This window comes from Cystoisospora suis (assembly GCF_002600585.1).
Source record: "Cystoisospora suis strain Wien I chromosome Unknown contig_1685, whole genome shotgun sequence".
Lineage (NCBI taxonomy): Eukaryota > Apicomplexa > Conoidasida > Eucoccidiorida > Sarcocystidae > Cystoisospora > Cystoisospora suis.
The window spans coordinates 16,076-34,517 of record NW_027154485.1 but is presented as its reverse complement, the minus strand read 5'-3'; the positions used below and the strand labels follow the sequence as shown (position 1 = coordinate 34,517).

The 18,442-nt window shown below is 54.0% G+C and overlaps 2 protein-coding genes across 2 annotated transcripts; one reads left to right on the top strand and one right to left on the bottom strand.

The window, feature by feature from the left end:
* Nucleotides 1-1,318: 1,318 nt before the first annotated feature.
* CSUI_003728 (vps51 vps67 protein) lies at nt 1,319-7,381 on the bottom strand. Its single transcript, XM_068063923.1, has one exon. It carries the CDS (start codon nt 6,799-6,801, stop codon nt 2,728-2,730), a length of 4,074 nt encoding a protein of 1,357 aa, XP_067924101.1. The 5' UTR covers nt 6,802-7,381; the 3' UTR covers nt 1,319-2,727.
* A 1,555-nt stretch (nt 7,382-8,936) lies between these two features.
* CSUI_003727 (uncharacterized protein) lies at nt 8,937-18,231 on the top strand. Its single transcript, XM_068063922.1, has 11 exons — nt 8,937-10,844; nt 11,110-11,585; nt 11,808-12,276; nt 12,903-12,996; nt 13,210-13,246; nt 13,727-13,817; nt 14,154-14,264; nt 14,609-14,703; nt 15,207-15,292; nt 16,014-16,272; nt 16,869-18,231. The coding sequence occupies exons 1-8, from the start codon at nt 10,269-10,271 to the stop codon at nt 14,669-14,671; spliced, it is 1,917 nt and encodes a 638-aa protein (XP_067924100.1). The 5' UTR covers nt 8,937-10,268; the 3' UTR covers nt 14,672-14,703; nt 15,207-15,292; nt 16,014-16,272; nt 16,869-18,231.
* The last annotated feature ends 211 nt before the right edge of the window (nt 18,232-18,442 follow it).

The window sequence follows — 18,442 nt, the reverse complement described above, 5'->3', positions numbered from 1 at the left end:
TAAGATAGGAAGAGTTAAAATTAGCATCGTTCTCCTCTGCCCCCTTTCTATTGCGCTACACCTGAAGAAGTCGACTTTCCCTTGCGGCACAACGTCTGACGCGCTTCTAGGCAAGCGGATGCCACTGTCACTCACTTGCGCACGAGCGCCCAGCGGAGAGCTTCCGTAAGTACACCTGTATCAGCATGACAGGAAAAGTACATCATTCTTTGCATCGCTGAGCTGCAGAACCATCTGACCACCACAGAGGTGTACTCTGCTCCGAGCGAGTGACTGGCCGCAGGAACAAGTGAATAAAGCAATACGTGAAAACGAGGTGACCGAGACAGATCTTCAGAAGGCCACGGAGCTTCTTGATCGAGCGAACAAGGAGGAATCTTTCATCGACGGGAAAGGCCGCTACAACAAGCACCATCCAACTGTCTCTTCTTACCTTAAGGCAATGGTACGTCCTCCTGTTGTCTTGCGCGTGGCCAGGCTCACCTGCTCCCGGGGAGCGGAAACCGTGTCTGTCGTGCAGTTTGCAAGAACCTAGCTTGCAGGCTGCTAACTGATTTCTCGGCCTCTCTTCTGCCTGTGAGGCGGGAGTCTCGCTGTCGACCGCCGCCAGTGTACTGTAAAGTTGTTTCAAGCACAGGCCGAACGTGCAGATTCGCGAATACGTTGAAACGTCTTGCTATCCACGTCTCACTTTCTGCGTCATTGCCGCGCGGCTTCTCATGCACCCTCTCTTGTTCAGTAACTGCTTTCGGCTTCACAGTGAGCTCCGCTATCTGCCGTCTCGAACAAAGCCACGAAAGAGCGCGGAAACATATGGCACAAGTATGGGAGCCGCTGTCTGTCCGCTTCATTCTTCTTCGTACAGATAAAAAAGACCGACAACCATGCCGAATCTCTTCGCCAAGAAAGCAGGCAACTGCTCCAGAACCACACCCTGCGTCGACGGCAAGTAGGGAAACCGCCTGTGACCAGGCCGTGTGCTGATACGGATAGAGTTTCTCACTCTTTCAGTTGCAGACGAAGACTGGCACAGCGCTATTCCGTTACCACGATAGTGCTTGCCTTTAGAGTGTTTTACTTCTCGCCGCGAAGGACTACAAGAACGGGCAGCCAACCCTAGCAGGCTATCGGTTGACGCCGGGATGGTTTTGCTTCTCGATATCTCTTGGTTTGGTTCGCAGCAAGAAATCTTCGGAAACCTTCGTAAACTCTTGGAAGCCGAGCAGAAGGTGAGGACGTACTGCTGGTCGGCCTGTGCATGAGCCGACAAGGTTTTTTGCAAATAGGAACGGTCTTCTGCACCTGCGCTCTAACCAGTGTGTACGATTTACCAATCTCCAGCTAAGTGCACAGGCAGACGGCGAGACGGGAAGGGTATCTGCGTCTTACACTGTGTGAGTAACCAGGCACTAGCAACACCATGAGGAGACTAGGTGACGTAGCGAGTATACACGCGCGCGGCAATACGCAGCACCTCGTTTCGAAAAAAGGGCCAAAAACCACCGAACACTGGGAAGAAGCAACCCCAGCTCCCGAGACGAAAAAGAGAGTTATATTAGACGGAAGTTTAGAGCATCCTCCCCACGCTCGAGACATTCTACAATCTGTGACCAGCACACAGGAAACTTGGGAGCACAAAAATTCATCGCGCTGGATCGCTTCTGGTTCCGAGTCTGGAGCCATGCCTGCCCCTAAAAAGAACTGCTCTGGGCTATTTTGCCACGGTCCGACAACATCCGGACTGTTCCCTCACACCAGAGCATCCGGGTTGCTCGGTCCTGCTCGCGCCGGCTTTGGCAGAGTTGTCTCTAGCTCCACGGTACCCGCAGTGTGTACCGCGAAATGCTCCGAGGTGAGAGACGCCGATACAAGAGCGGGGCCCTAGAGAACTTGGCAGCAAAGTGCACCCAGGCAGCGGAATCTAGGCGCTCTTAGTGCAGCACAAACTAAACTGCAGAGAGCGGGTTTGTGAAGTACTGGAGACCGTGTCACACAACACCGGCTACTGACTCAGACCAAAAGTTTGACTGGCACTGCTCTCCCCTCCTATGCGTACATACACGCACTTCGCACAAAGAACTAACCCCACAAACGCTTTGTTAGCCATCTTGGAGCAGCCAACAATCCTGAGTCTATCGAACCTCCAGCATAACCCATCCCCGTCCCTCCCCTGCTGAACCAAGAGACTCGCCTTGCACCCCTTCAGGGTAATGAAACTCAACAGAGGACTTCTGGATCCGCGTCTGAAATCGAACGGATAATCTTTGGACAGGACTCAAGAAATAACCTTTTCCGAGAAATCGGCTCTACATGCTCCTCCAGTTACCTGCCAACGAGAAACACAACACTCCTTCATTCCTTCCCTTTGGAAACCAACAGTGTGCATTCCCACTGTCAAATAGATTCCCGGGCCACGGGTTCCCCGCCATGTTCCCGATGGAAGCTTCTATCGCCCCCTCAAGAACAACTTCTATCTCTCCTGAACCCTTAGGACTCCCTGTTCCCCTTGTAGAAAAAGTGTGCAGCGGCTGCGACGGCAGTTAGTCGGCGAGCGGACAATCTCTACTCACAAACTGCGCTTCAACAGGAGTCCGGAGATACGCGACAACGGCGCCGAGTCTTCAGCAAAATGTACCGTCACACGACTTCGACATTTACTTCGGCAGGATCAGCATCAGCAGTCGTCCAATCTGCAGCGTTCTTGGTGCGTTTCTACAGAAGTCTCCCCTATTGTCGCCGGCGATACCGATTACATATGTCTTCTATTTCAGTCTGCTCCAGCAGGATCGGGAGCTCTGATGCACCCCCCTGGCCTTTACCCCCACCACTCTCTGATAGCGCTGCTCCTTCTCCAATCGGCTTCCCTACTGCAGCCGCCGCCATCAGCACTCTCCCGCCATGGAGGAGCGTTGTTTGAGGAATCTGTACCTTTTCAAAACACCTGGACAGCGCGCATGCCACGACTTCGTCCAGCAAGCCGTCCACGACGCAGCCGTCCTCCGCAGGTACAAGGTCTCTAATAGGCTCTCCGACCACCGCGCATTCAATCTGTAGCTGCCGAACAGCGCGGCGACTGAAAGAACTGAACCTTACGAACTCCAGAAGTGTCCGCGAAGCGATGCGGAAGATGCCCATCACAGCCTTGGCGCGGCTGAACGGGACTTGCGAGAAGACAGGTTGCTTGCGGGAAAACAACCGCTCCATTTCTTTTTCTAGCGCTGTACGGCGCCGTCCAAACAGCCGAGCTACACGCCTCTGGTGCTGCTGCTCGGCGGAGCTCCCGCCTCCGCCTGACAGCCCTGGCATTAACGTGGTAACGCACGCCCCGGTGCTCGTTCCTCCTTGTTGCCTTCGCTCTCCTAATAGCCGGGAACATTCCGCATCCACGCGATGAAGCAGAGCGAGTAAAGGGTCGAACAAACCAACAACTTTCAGCTTTTCAGACGGTTTCTCATGACGCTCGTCTCTACTCGCAGTATATCCTTTGTCGCTGGGAGCCGATGAGGCCGAGCTTTCAGTGCTCATCTCCGCGCTCGGAGCCTGTGTAGGGTCATGATCATCCGAGCTGATAATCGAGGATTCCGCGCCTGAGGTTCTCTGTTCTTGGGAACCCTCGAGAGAGAGGAACTGCTGGAGAGCACGGGTGGCCAACGCCGAGCCTTCCAGGCCTCGGCGAAAAACGTAGGTGGTCAGAGCCGCCTGCGAAGCCCACCTAGTGCGCAAAAGAAGCGGCTGTTGCTCGCTACGGCGTTTCAAAGCAGAATCGTCCTCTTTGTCGACTGGGAAAGAACCCGAGGGCATTTTGGACAATGGAGGACCCGTGCAACCAAGGGAAGACGCAGTGAGACGGTTTACCGGGAAAGAGGGAAACAGCTCAACCGCAACGGCGGCCACCTTCGCCAATCCTTGAAGCTCCAGGTACCTGCCCATACGCATCATTAGGAGGCATAAGAGAGTCCGACCTTCAGTTGCAACACCGACAGCCCCTTCTCCCATAGCATCTCTTTGCTCAGTACCACTCCCAGCGGCTTCCCCTTCATCCCGAGCTCTGCTTCTTTTTAGTTGCGATGAAGATGCTCCCCGCTCTTGACTGTGGAGTTCTGTAGGAAGAATATGGGTGCAGATCGCGGTGTAAATGGCGTCACGAATTTGCCACTCCATCATGGAGGTGTGCTCTTGCGGAAGAGCGCTACTGGGGTACGCTGTACCAGGATGCGCCTCGTTATTTCGCGAGCTAAAAGTATCAGATGCACGGATTGCATCTCGGCTGCCCGCGGCCAGCGGAACCTTCTTTACTGACTGCTCCCACCACCCAGCTTCTTCGCGTCGTAGGTCTTCAGCCGCGGACCTCTGCTGTGGTCGCTCTTGCAAGGCTGCTGGGGTGTCCCTAGTCAAACGGAGAAGACAGCTGACAATGAGCAGGAAGAAGCCTTCTGTCCACGCAACAAGGTCATTCTTGACTATCCGATCCGCCTGCGCAGACTTGGCGTTGCATACACCGTTGACAAGTTGATGAATATCTGTCAAAGTCAAACAGCCTTGTAAAAGAACCGCATGCTCTGTCCTTGCAAGTTGCTGAAGTGCTTCCTCGGACTTAACATCCTCCATTCCATCGCTTGTTTCAACGATGATCGCCGAGCCGCCTTCAAAGTCAGTTCTGTCCTCGCTTCGTCCAGTCTTCTCCCTGACACCTTCCCGTTCTGTACGTTCCCGAGGAGAACCGTGATAATATCTAGACCTATCTCCCTGCCCGTAACAGAACGCGTGCAGAACGCCGAGCTCTTGGGCGGCGCGCATGTACGACTCCTTGAATGCAAGAGAAATGCCCTGCTGAAGCACCTGGTCGGAGAAGCGTAGAAACTCTTGCGACAGCTGCTGCTGCTGCGTTGCCGGCAGAAGCACGTGAAGCCGCCGAAGGGCTACTCGGAGTGTATCCACAGCTCCCACAACTGCGGCAGGTGGTGGATTTGTCGAAGCGAGCAGGGCCAACACTCTCGCAAAGGTGGATCGTAGCAAAGGGCTAAGAAAGCCATGCAGAATCTCGGCCGCTTCTGAACTCAGTTCTGCCTGTTCTCCACTGCTACTGTTACTCGGACAGTCGGGACGGGTAGCACCCGAAGGCTGCTGTGGGTCACTTGCTGCGGTATCGAAGTGTGCACGGTCCATATGAAGTTTATTTGGTTTCTCGGCTCTCACGACACGGAGAGTATCATCCACGGCATCCACAAGAGGCCCCATAAACTGCTCTGAAATGCTGCTGCAAGCAACTTCAAGCATGCGCGAGGTAGCAGCCGAAGAGTCCCTCTGCTGCATATATGTTGCCTTACCCAGCCTGTCGCTTCTTCTCACGCAGCAGCTCCCTGAAGGCCCTGTCTCACCTGCCAGGGCCGTCTCCTGGTGTGAGCAATTCTCACTGCTCTGCATACCGCAGCAAGGCTCGACGCTTCCAGCTTCTCGTCTCTCTTCCGTAAGAAATCTGTCTTTTCCGGCGCTGTTGGAAGGTAGAAATTTCCCCTTTCCTGGACTGCCCGCGCCTCGCGGGCCGCTCACTGTCCCCGTGGTCTGTTGTTCACGCTGCCTCAGTTCCTGTTTCGAGGCTTCATCCTGGAGTCTGTCGTGGTCGAACAGAACTTGGAGAAGATGCAAGAGCGCATGAGTACGGTTACGGTGATAGAGGCGTAGGAGTTCCAGGTAGTCGGCGCCTTCTGTATCCTTCTCCGCCTGCAGCAGCAGCATGAGCACCTTAGAAGCTTCTTTGGAAGGCAAGAAATCCGAGTCCGGCGAAACAGAGGAAAGCGAGAGCGTGAAGGGGACGTTCTCAGCGACTACCGGCGCCAGTCGGCTCCGGAGTAGTCGCTTAGCAGACTGAAAAATAGCGGTTGCTTCGGAATCAAGGAGTTGCAGTCTCTGCAGTCGGGGCAGAGCGCCGTACTGGGCCGCCAAGAACGGATGAATCTTGAGATAAATAGCAATGGCTCCCTCTGCATCTCCCTTCGCGAGGTGTCTTCTCAATACTTCTGGAAAAGTGAAAAGGATCTGCAGCTTGTCAAGAAGCTGCCGAAAGGAAACTAGTTCCTCAATGCTTGCCGCGCGGTCACGAACCAGCTCATCTAATTCCCGGCTGGAGTCCTCAATCGAGTCAACTCGCGAGTCGAGCAGCGACATGTCTCCTTGCAGTGTCTGCATGTCTTCTTTCACGCGCCTAACCGTCTCGGCTGCCTCCAGGAATTTGCCGTAGTTTTCATAAACAAGTGTCTGCAGCTCGCCTTCCAGCCGCCTCACCTCCTCTTCCAGTTGACCGCTTCTTTGGAGGAGTTCCCGGAGTGACGAAGAGTGCACTGCTGACGCAAAGTATGCATGCACATCAAAGTCCTTGCTGTTGAGGTCTGTCTTGCCTCCATCCTGCAAAGCTGAACAATTTCCAAGCTGGCGGGACTCCCCACCAGGAGAGAGGTCCTTAGGAGCAGACGGAGAACGACGCAGAAAACTTCCCGACGCAGTAGCATTCTCCAAGAAGTGGCTGTCTACTAAAGCGGGGTTTGATGCCAAGGAACTCCCACCTTTGCCTCTAGCGTCTGCTGGCGAGGAAAGCGAAGTCGCCGCGGGGCTTGGATGCCCTCCAGAGCTTGGAGGTGCCCCGCCGGTAGCAGATGCATGTGCCCGAATTGCACCGGGAGCTGTCGAAACTGTCGGGAGGCCCACATCGTCATCGTCGAGGTCGTAATATTCGCTCAGAAGCGTGCCGACTTTGCTCTTCCGTACAGGTGGACAGCCGGTTCCCGACGTTATCGAGCCTGCCATAGAGAGGAAGAAAAGAAAAGAAATCAGAAAGGCAAAGCAGACAGGAAAGGTTCCATCTGAACGGGCACGGGAAAACAACTGGACAGCACAGATATTAGACTATGCGACACGCTCGGTTCGAAGAGACCGCTCCTGTTGGCGCCGGTCATGGGTTCGCTGGCGAAGAAGGCGACCAGCAACACCTCCTCGAAGCAAAGACACAATGTCATATAAAAGATGAGGGGAATACAAGCAGGCAGCCACTCCAGACGGTTGTAAGGCACTTTTGGTTGGCTAACAAGGGCCGGATGCCCTGAAGCTGGTTCCGGCGCACTCACGCCTTCCCCCCGGGCTTTTGATAAGAATATGTCACGACAAGGAAAGGTTAACAAACGAGAAATAACTCCTCTACTGCTTGCATCCCTAGAATACGGATGATAGATGGCTGAAGCTCGAAGTCCAACCGCGGTCCCCGGAGACCTCTTGACTCTGCAGGAGAAAAAAAATGACGTCGGGAAAAAGAAAACTTTAAGACAAATGCGCAAGGAAGTGCATTTCAGCGGTCCGAAGAGAAGTCGAGCACTCTAGTCCCCTTTCTTCCACTAACGTTCTTTTCTGCCCCTTCCACGCACATGCATCACGGCGCATGTGACTAACTCCGTCGACTGTGCCACAGCGCGGCCAGACAAACATAACCTTAGCGCGAACCCCGATTTACGCGGGATTTTCGAGCTCCCGTCCGCTCTTGCACAAGCAGCAGGCATGGGTTAGCCAAGCGAGAACCTGGGCCTAGCAAGCAGTCTCAGGTGCACCGGTGTGTCTGAATTTTCGTAGAAAACCAGTCCCTCAGGACTAAACTCTGCCTCCGGGCACCCGGCCTCAACGCTACGTGGTTTCTGATCCTCTCCATTGTGTAGCGCCGGGGCACTTGCCCCCAGGCTCGAGCACGCAGCGGCATTGTCCCCGCCAAAGTGCCTCACCAATATCTTGCGGAGCCGTCTGCGTCGTCCCACGCTGCCTCAGAAGCCTGTATGGATATGGAAGTTAAGTATGAGCGCGTATAAACAGGCGGAGGAAGCGGATGAGTTGTCCTCCCGGTGTTTGCTTGTGTGCCTGCAGTGGCTTACTGCCCCGGACGGCGCGCTGGAGAACGGCGAGTCAACCGTTCAAAACATATGTGAGTGGAGGCATTGCCTGCTTCACTGTGATAACGTCCGCTGCTCTGACTAAGGAAGTTCGAGCAAATTGGGTGGCGCCCGGAGACGGAATGAACGGGGCCGCCGAGCAGCTACGTTCATGTGTGGGTTCACCAGAGGCAGTACGCCGGCGGCAAGTGCTTCAGAAATCACGTACTGCTCTTTGGTGGGTTATCCTGCAGCTATGGAGATCGGCAAGACAGTTCAGCGGCTTGTGTTCAACGACTAGGCAACACGTCTAAGAATTTGCTGTCGCGTTTGCAAGACGAAAAGAAGTGGCCTCTGGTGCCTGTTTCCCTCTACGTTAGGGGGCTTTCGGCGGGGCATCTTTGTCCGTTACAGCTTTCGTACGAAAGCTTCATCAGTGGGTGTACTTCATTCAGTTGTGCGCCCCGATGACCCACTGCGGCTTCCTGTTGTCGTGAATCCAAAGTTGCTTCCGTCATGAGGGGTCGCAGACATTGGGTTGGACAATTGACTGACACTGGCAGAGGCCCTGGCATTTCCACAGTGGAAGCACGAAGGAATCACAATACCGAAGCCAGGCGCAAGTCTGTAGACGAACAAATGGGCCGCAACGCTCGTAGATTGGAAAATACCCTCGAACTGCGGAAACGGTTTGTATCTGTCACTGCGGTACCCGTGCTGACTCGTCTGCATTAGTGTCATCAGTATCACATTTTCCTAAAGGAGCCTTCGTTTCCTTGCGCACGTAAACTAAATGAGGAGTCAGCACCCTAGTGTCCTGGAGACGGATCCGGCGTTCCGCGCGCGCCCGTCAAAATCGCTGAGTGCGAGGGGAGTGATGCTCTCCACCTTTTCGAGAAAGGTCTTTTCTTTTCAAACGTTCTCCAAACCAACACCCTCACGGCAGGCGAGCTAATTTGTCTCTCTCACGTCGCGGGGTTACCGGTTTCTGTCGTTGCGTAAGCTCTGCTCCGCTCCTCTGAGCCGGAGAGCGCCCGGGCCGTGTCGAGCGGGTGGGCGGCGGCCAGCCATGAACAGGTTTCCAACCAGCAATGAGAAGCCACAGAACAAGGGTCCGAGGCAGAAGGTATTCTGGCACTTCTCCAGACGCTCACGTCAAAAGCGGGGGATCTCTGGTCGTCCTATCTGCCACTGCTCTTGCTCACGTCTCTTAGCACGTCGCCTTCCATTCCGAGTGGACGGCGGCGCGAGTATACTGCACTCCGGGTCGTGCTCGAGGCCGACAATGTGGCAACTAAAAGAAAAGGCGAATAGCTTTTTTGCCGACGCCGGCTTCCTCGGCACAGGTAAAGGGCAGGAACCTCCGCATGAGTATCGACTCAACCTGCGCCGTGTGGTGAATCTACTTGAGTCATTCAGCTGCCGATGCACCGCTGGCTACGATCCCCGCCATATGGTCCTCCCAATCGCTTGTCTGGCCGTCCCAGCAGCGTCAGACGGTGTTCGTCGAAGAGCGATTGAGGGGGAGAAGCTGAACTCCGACACATCGATTGTGACATTTCCTGCGCCTTGTGAGGCAGTAATTGTTCCGGATTACAATTGTTTTTATAACGAGATTACTTCGACCAATCTCTGAAAAGCGACTTAAGGCCTTGGCGGCCCGTCTTGGTGTCGCGCTTGTTGGTCATGTTCCAGTTGCTCGAGCACGTTCTGGGAAGTGCGCTTGACGCGCCTTACTGCCCAAGCACGTAGCACTTTTCGGCTAGAAACTCCGTCCTGTTCGAAATTTCCTCCTGGGCGCCGGCAGGCCAAGCAATGGCTGTGTTCGTCTCCGTATAGTGCTCCTTTGCACGGATCGCATTCGCGTATTTGCAACGGTGGAGGCTCCGCGAGAGCTAGTGACGTTGTCGCAGACTGGTTGTTGATGTGGCGTCCCTAGTTCTTTCCAGAGCCGTCCGCAGGTTCGGCTTTTTTGTAACGCAGTAAAGGAGGGGGCCAGCATCTGTTCACCTCTGTAGCGCTGTTAGTGTGGTTCGAAGATTTCAAAACCCGTGTGTTCCGAGGGTAACCTCGATGTGTTGGAGTTGGTTTTGTGACTGCGCTGTGTTGCTTCAAATGTCATACTTTTTTGAACTTGGCTATGCTGTACTTCTCCGGCGCGGTCTCTCTGGCGGGGTTTGACATTCGCGAACGCCTGCGATGTCGGACAAGACTAGCCACGGTGGACGTCGGGCACAAGATAGCTTAAAGTGTTAAAAGTCCTGTTTCCGTCGCTAACATTTGGAGCCACGCCGCGCGGCCCGTGAGGAGTGCCGCCAGTCAGGCTCCTTGGCAAGTGACGAGTAGCACTCGTAGATTCTTAACATGGTTTTCCCGGTTCCTATGGAACAAGCCTACAACACGCTGGCTTCCTACATTCGCAATGCGCCTCTCGCCACTTCTTTGACTGACCCTCTGGCCGCCTGCACGGGGCTTCCAGATCGATCATCTAACGGAGCACCGGAGAGGCCGCTTCCTCCCCATGGGGAGTCCGCGGGAGATGCAAAAATCGATGCGAAGGCTTCGAAAGACGAGTCTGCTGCCTCGCCAACGAGCGGGCAGTCAGATTCAGACGGGAGTTTTTTCGGCTCCACGCGGAGCGGGTCTTCATCACTCTCGGACGCCTTCCGTTTGTTTCAGGAGAAAATGCGGATCTCCGTGCAGCACCACGAGGCCTCCGAGGCGGCGGGAAGGGGCTCGGCCGAGAACGCAGACAGCCTTTCATCGCTCAACGGACGCGAAGACCCGACGGTTGTAACTGCACAACCTGACGGACCCGAAGGCCGGGTCGTTGGAGAGCAGACATCTGATGGAATTGCCGCCCCAGTGAGGGGAGGAGTTTGCTTGAGTGCTTCTGGACACGTGAGGCGATCGTCTTCTGTCCCGCCGGCGGCTGCCAAGGTAACCTTGCCCCCGAGCGTTTCAACTGTACAGTCGTTCTTTTTTGAGTTGACTGCCATGCTCTAAGTGGTACTCGCTCCAGCGCTGTGCGTCCAAACACTCTGGACGCACAGCGCTGGAGCGACTACCACTTAGTTGTTCGTTGTTCACCAGGCGTCTCCCGTAGGTATGCTCCCACGCGCGCTTAGACATTGTGCCTGCTTGGGGTGATCGTGTGTGGTCATTTAGACGCTGCTTTTGATATATGATGTGTGACTTCTTGTAGATCGAGGTTCCAGCTGAAGGAGATCTCAGTATCGGCATCCACGGCTGCACGTCGCTGCCAACGGCCTTTCCACCGCGGGCTGGCACTGATGTGTCTCTCCGTCATCCCCCGATGTCCCGCTGCTTTGCCATGGCCGCCCCAGCGAGCTCAGATCAGCTTCCATCAGCGGCAGGCTCGAGTGTTGGTGATACATCACTACGGAACTCAAAGACGACGGGTGCAGTAGTCGGTCCTCTCGTAGACACACAAGGCAGGGACGGGCGGCTGGGTCTGGCTGCTAAGGCCGGGCTCGCACAGTCACAGGAGATGCCGACGGAGATCACACCAATCTCACACTTCGTGTCCACACGTGCACCAGGGTCTTTGTTAATTCGGGGAGGAGGCTTGGCGGGGGGACGGGAGTCCTCTAAGCCGGTGGCTGCGGCAGCTGTAGCGGCAGCCACGGCTGCTCAGGCAGCTGCCTCGGCAACTCGGAGGTTAGTTGACGCGTACAAGCAGCTGAGAGAGGAGAACCGGAGATTGTATTTCATGACCCAGAGAATGCGCACAGCATGCATTCTCCTGCTGGCTTTGTCGGCTCTGTCGTGGTTTCTTCGGCCTACGGGCCAGCCTTTCATCGGTTCTGAAGGGTTCGTGTACAACCTCATTTCTTGGCTCTATGTAGGCATTCTTACGTGTGCCGGATGGTGTCTTTACAGCTTGTGTGACTGGCGTAGCACTCAAGCGGACGTGTCTTCGTTTGTCGACATCCCACATCCGTTGTTGTCTGGTTCAAACTCACATCAGCAGCAGCCGAACGTACGGGGATTGGAAATAGAGCGGAGAACGGATGTGCGCGTGGGCGGTATGGGGGATCAATCTCTGAAGAGCGGGGCAGATTACACTTCCCCTTTAGCGGCGGTCCCTACCGTAGGCAAAGGAGATACATCACAAAAGAGTGTCGATAGGTTGCAGGGCGAGGGGAAGCAGGAGAGCACAACTACTGAATCACCCATAGAAGATTTCGATATCGAAAGAATTCCAGTCTCTGCCGAATCCCCACCGCCTCCTCTTAATGAATGGCCACAAGGAAGTGTACTACTCCGAGCTACCGAGGAGGAGTGGATTGTCAACCGCGTCCGCGCTCTTTTCGCTAAGGAGAAGAAGCGTGCTGGATTGACCAACGAGGTTAGGACACCGCGAGGACAGTAACTAGAGGGTCTACTCAAGCTTTCCCTTCTTTCTCCTGCTTGTATGGAGGCTTGTCTGAACCTCACTTCGGGGTAGCGTGAAAACAAACTAGAGAACGATGGAATGGTACTGAGCAGCCGGCGTTGCAGTGACGGATCCGCGCTGGTATAGTTTCTCGTCTTCATTTCTGAGAGTAGCATTCAGCATGCGAATTTTCTGTGCTGACGCAGGGGTAAGCAAGTGCCCGTCGCTGTCACAGCCGTAGCCTTGTGGGGCTGCACCGAGCTCTCGTATGAACCAAAGCCTGTCTGCTTATGGTTTAGTTTGGTATTGAGGCTATTCGTGATACTGCATGGGGGATGCTCACGCGCCGTTGCGACCACGGCGTAGACTTCGTGTATTTCATTCGCGAGCGTACTCCGTTCTACCCGATGTATAACGAAAAGTAGACTTCGTCAAAAGCCGAGCTTGCGTACGTTGGGACACCCGTATGGCGGCGAGTGATGCTTGTAGAGTGTGTAAACAAGCTATCACTCTACGGCCGACTACAGGTGTGGGCGCCTCTGAAGTCCTTGATTCACTCTTTTGAACCCTCACAAATGTTTTATGCTTGTCGTACACAGAGGAGCCAGAGACCCAGGCGTCCGCTGCCTAAGATCTGCTATCCGCGTCCTCCGCTGCTCTTCATGTCTAAGGAGTTGCCAGATCCGCAGCAAGGTAAGACCGAGGGCTCGGTAATGTTACGTTTGGGTATTCCAGGGCTTCGTTACACAGCAGGACGGGAGAAGGGTACACCGAGTGTCAGTGGGCTCGAGCACATGCTGCTGCCGCCGGCATATGTCTCAATCCAGTGCACGAACTTTTTTTATCACAGCAAGGGTTCTCCAAGGCACGACATGTGAGTGCTGTCGTGTCTGTTTGCTTTTGCAGCCATTCACCGGTTTGAAAATCCTTTCTTCAGGGGCGCGTAAGCACTCGGGAGCTAGGCTAGGCTACTTTGAGAAGGTTTATAGTTTCTCTTGTGTTGCGGTCTTCGTCTCCCGTAGTGGAGTAGGCGTAGCCTCCGTGGTTAGAGGGCAGAACACGGTAGGTGGAGTGTGGACAGAGCCATAGAAAACGTGTGTGGTTTTTTGACGCGGCCAAGGATGGGGTGCTTTTTGCAAGGGTTGCCGCTCATCACTCTCTAGAGCGACGTTTCCAAGTACCCGTCTGCAGTCTTTGTTACTTGCGATTGCGCGCCATAACAACTCTGACAAGTCTGGATGTGTTTGTGCCTGAGCTCGATGCGTGAGTCCGTTCGCTGCGGCTGCGACATGGATCCGAAAGAAGTTGGCCTGACCTAGCATACCCTATCAATGTACAACCACCTCGAATCATCTGGGCGTGAGCCAGGTGCTGATTCGCGTACACGGGCTTCTGCGCGTATCTGCCTGCTTTGCGTGGACAGAGTGGTCGTTCGGCTGGCCCCTGTTGGAGGCACTCCCGGTGGCGAGGTGTATCCTGACTCAAAGAAACGGTACATGCAAGCCTGCGTACAGGTACGGAGATTTTCCGTTAGGTATAGCCTCGGATTTCGTATTGTGGCAATGCATCGGCCTTGAAGCGGGCGATCGTTCTAGGGAACGGGCTGTTTTCTTTGCTGAAACTTGTTTATCTCGTCAGAAAGAGGATATTTGGTTGAAAACTACCCAGTTTGTCAAACATCATCATGTTGATCCGCGAAGGCTTGATGGATGTCATGTTTCTGAGCTGCTGCCGTTTGTCTCATCTCCTGTCTGTTTCCTTGGGCTGTGTGTGTGAGGGGCTGGACCCTGCCGCGCTAACGACGCTGCAGTTTCATGTTTCTTGTTCGCGGATTTTCTGTTTCCTCGCAGGGTCAGTTCCTGCAGCCGCACAAGGTCGGCGAAGTCTTGACAGGTGGGTTCAAAGTAGATTGCACAGCATTTGTGGTGCCGCCGGGTCGTGCCTCTTCTGCTGCTTTCGTGGTAGGGGTGGGCCTTCCGTTCATCAGGCACCTACTGGCGGTGTGCCATTCTTAACTATATGTGGTCGATGTTGTCTCTGAAGTTGAATGTGGTTGTATGCGTTGTTTGCCTCATGAGTGTAGGCTTGTGTACCCTGTTGCGCGGTTGAACAAAACCGTCGGGTGCGAAAATCTATATTTAGTGTATACGTCCAGTGCTTCGTACGCGAGTCATGTGCGCGGAGAAGTCACTCGTGTGCTTTCCCTGTAATCATGAAGGGCCTCCGCGCCTTGTCAGGAATCAGAGGCAAGAGTGCAGACCGTAGTGTGTCCTGCTTGTGCACGTGTTCTTCCGGGGTCTCGCAGGACAGATATTTTATCGTCCTCTTCAGTCTTTGCCGCCGAAGTGGATCGTCAGCCTCGGCCTGAAAGTTGTTAAGCAGATCACCAGTACTCTCAAGGTACACATGCACAACAGCTATTTCAGTGCGGGTCTCTTGCCTGTACCGTGTCCTGGAGGACACGGAGTATTCGTTGAACCGGGCAGATGTTTTTGTCCGTCTTGCTTACCTTTGCAGCTACGACACGCTTACCCGGTGTTTGTAGAAGAGGGTGAACACACTTTGGAGAGCACGCCTGTACATGTGCATGCGGGCTGATGCTATAAGTTGCACGAGAAACCGCCTCCGACGAACAAAAGCACTTTGTATGCATACGTAGACAGTGGCACGGACCGCTGTAAGGAGATTAGAGCCATTTCAATGTGCCTGGCCAGCTCCGGCTGACACGTAAAGGATTTTGAATTGAAATTCAGGGGGCGCGCTCATTTCATCATATTGTTTGCGTAGAGCGGCAATCGGAGTCAAGCGAGTGGTGACGTGTTGTGTTATAATTCCTTTCCTGTTCACTTGCCTGTGTCATAGTGTACTGATTTATCTGGGTCTCCCCTGTGGTTTTTATACAGGAGGATATTATCTCGCCGAGGCCGTATTTTCTCACCCCCGCTGTGTGCGTGGCTCAGACCATGCACGTGGCTCACGCGAAGAGAAGGTGCGGGTGCAGCTTAGAAATTTCATCGATGTCTTCACAACAGCCGTGACATCATGAAAGTCACTGGCGTTAGCAAATATACACCACTGTTGGTATCTATGCACCGTGTGGATAAGATACTGGTGTCCACATTTTTATGTATGTGTGTGTGTTTGTTAGCTCGCTGTAAGGCAGATCCGATAGCCTAGTGTGAGACGTTGTGAGTTCACCTGTCCGGAGGGAGAAGCGTTGTGTACGTAACCGCAACGAAATGGGGAATCTGCAGCCCTCTCTCAAGCTTATACATGTTTTCAAGTGTGGTGAAAACCTGCACATCGAAACAAACGGGTGTAGCGGTAGGATACCTTGTTTCGACGACAGCGGGGTCATACAGCAAATGATCCGTTTCTCTCGTCTCTCTGTTAGCGAGTTTGGAGTGTCTCCTATTGCTGTTACGTTTCACGCTTCGTTTTTGCGTCCGAAAAATGTACAATCCGTGTTTACGTATTGTCGATATGTCTGTGAGTTTTCTTGGAGGACGCAGACTTGCCACCACGGACGGGCGTACTTGTCGGTGAAGCAGCTGCGGCGTATACACAAGTCTTTATCACACGCGTTCACAGTGCACTGAATGGCGTGCAGGCCACCGGCAACACGAGAAGACAGAGACAATTTTCCGTCTTCTTCAAGTGTATACCATCATTCTTTGACCTCGACATGGATGTTCTCTGTGTCGTTACAGTTCTCAAAAGGATAGCGCTCTCTCTACAAAGATCAACGGGGATCTTTCCTCGAGTATTGAGGGTGAAAACGGTGATTTTTACATTCCTCCTCCGGACGTTGCGTGCTTGTCGGTTCCGGAGGACACACGGCTGCTTGGTGGCCCCTTTGCGGCTGGAAACATCCCGCCGGAGACACGGAAGAACATGATGGGAGACAAGAAACTGTTGCGGGAACTGATTTTCAGTCCCGACTACATTTATACTTTCAATTTTTTCCAGGCAAGGAGGGCTGGGGCCGGAAATTGTTTCATATGTTCGCGGAGTCGTTTCCGCGGTTCGTAACACTCTTCGACCTACGCCGAAGGTGCCGTGCCCACTGCGGTTTGTGAAACCAGAGCAGCGCACACTGTTTCTTCTTCATTGTTATAGTGTACCTGGTAGTTGTGTGTAGTCCATCAGTGGAACTAACTGCCGGTCAAGTAGTAGTGCCAACGCGACGTATCATACATACATATAACGTCAGGGTGCGTTTTCGAGACATAGTCTTCTTTAACCCATAGACTTCCACAAGATGCACAGCGCCGATTTGTGCGCAGTGCACCAGACGTAGCATGCATTCAGATTTATCGAGCTGGGCGATAATGCGTAGCCGGTACCTTGTCGTAATAGATTTGTCTTCCGTTGTCTCGAGTTGGCGTGTGTTCCCATTGAAGACAGGGCAAACCGGGTCTGCTTTCACACCGCTGGTGTCTCCAGCGGCGGCTGATCCGGAGAACTGGAGACCAGGTTTGCAACGGAGGAACTCCCGTGGTTCCCGTTTTTTCATTCGCTGATGTATGTCAGTCCTTCGTTACTGTGTCTCGGTGTCTATCCAGAATATCTTCTACCCCTCGACGTACGAGTTCGATCTGGGAGTCATGCGCCTTGACTTGGCTCCTTTTCTCAATCAACAGCCGATTGAGCTCATGGCCCTCTTAGACGACGCGTTCATAAGAGACGAGTCGGCGGGCGAAAAAGAGACAGGACTAGGAAAGAGTTCCGGACCAAGCAACGTCACGGAAAATGAAAGAAAGGATGCCGGAAGCAGTGAAAGCGGGCAAGATACGAAGGACAAGGCAGATGAGGCCAGGGACACTGACAGTGACGTGGACGTCAGTCAGTGGGAAGCACCTGCTGAGTCGTGGAGGTTCCTGTGGCGTTACCAGTTCTGGCACAAGAGTTTGTTGAAGCAGTGAACACGATAATAGCCGTGAAGCCAGACTTGTGGTCCGGGTTCCTGTTTTCGCGCTTGCCTTGTTATATTGCGGACATTTGATCCTACCAAGTAAGTGGTTCAAGCCTTCGGGACGGTGTGGAAGGTGAATCGACGAGAGGTGACGTTTCTTTTCCTCAACTCGCTGTTGTTGTCTTGGGGTGGGGGCGCCCCTGCCGGTCAGCCGGATGTGGGCTTGTGGAAGGGAGCCTCTTGTTTTGGCTAGTGAGGGATCATCGAGTATTTTCTCGCGCCGTTGTTCTTCAAAACCTCGGGCGGCGGGGCGTTATGGCTTTTTCAAGGCTACGGACGTGATCGAATTGGTCTTCTCGGTTTTACATCCGTGGCCTAGTTGCCTCGCCTCCGCTTATCATGAAGTAGTGGTTAGAACTCAAATCACACTAGAGTATTTGCAGCGACCTCTCGGATTTGACGACTGGCGGTTCAGTTTCCCCTGCGCTTCAGAAGAGAAGTCAGAGTATATTAGATCCTTGCTGGAGGTAGGGCGGTTGGCTGCAGGGGGCTCGAAAATAGTCTCCAGGCTGTGACAGTACTGCGTCCTCCCGCTAAGGACGAAGGACATGTACAGTGGGGGTTCTGGACGGGTGGTGGTCGCGGTTTGTCTCGCTTGACGTAGGGATTCCTCGAACTCTGGAGTAGGTTTGCGGGTGAAACCTCCAGTGTACCGACCGAGCCGTGGTGAATCTCAAATTTCTCTCCCGCTGGTGATTGCACCCTCTACTTTCAGCCGGGAGCGCACCCAGTGCCGCACCATAAATAAGCAGGAAGTCAGGTGTCGCCTGAGTCACCTGAAGAAAGGACGGTATCACGAAGGTAGAGCGTTGTGTGACAGCTATATCTCTTGTTCCGTGGGCTTCCGCCGTCCGCCCCAGTTTGCCTGGTTTTGCGTCTATGAGGAGCGTGCACTGCGCCGTCTCCTTGACTTCTAACTGAACCTATTTGGTTGAGGACGTAGGCTGTAGCGGAGGGGGATTTTCACCCGGGCTAGCTAGAAAAAGCAGATGATGTGTCGTTCCGTAGAGGGAGGGGTGTCCAGTCATCGTGCAATTTGCAGTCACAAGACTGGTGTGGCCCTGTGGCCGCTGCGGCGTTTGTGGCATGTCACGTCTAACGGACTGATGCTTCGTCACGAGCACTTCGTTGTGCCTTGTTGGTAGCTTCTTGCTCAGATGACCT

Coding starts and splice junctions, on each gene's coding strand:
- CSUI_003728 (XM_068063923.1), bottom strand. CDS start 6,801: ATGGCAGGCTCGATAACGTCGGGAACCGGCTGTCCACCTGTACGGAAG.
- CSUI_003727 (XM_068063922.1), top strand. CDS start 10,269: ATGGTTTTCCCGGTTCCTATGGAACAAGCCTACAACACGCTGGCTTCC. Junction 10,845..11,109: donor TCCCGCCGGCGGCTGCCAAG/GTAACCTTGCCC, acceptor GACTTCTTGTAG/ATCGAGGTTCCAGCTGAAGG. Junction 13,818..14,153: donor ACATGCAAGCCTGCGTACAG/GTACGGAGATTT, acceptor GTTTCCTCGCAG/GGTCAGTTCCTGCAGCCGCA.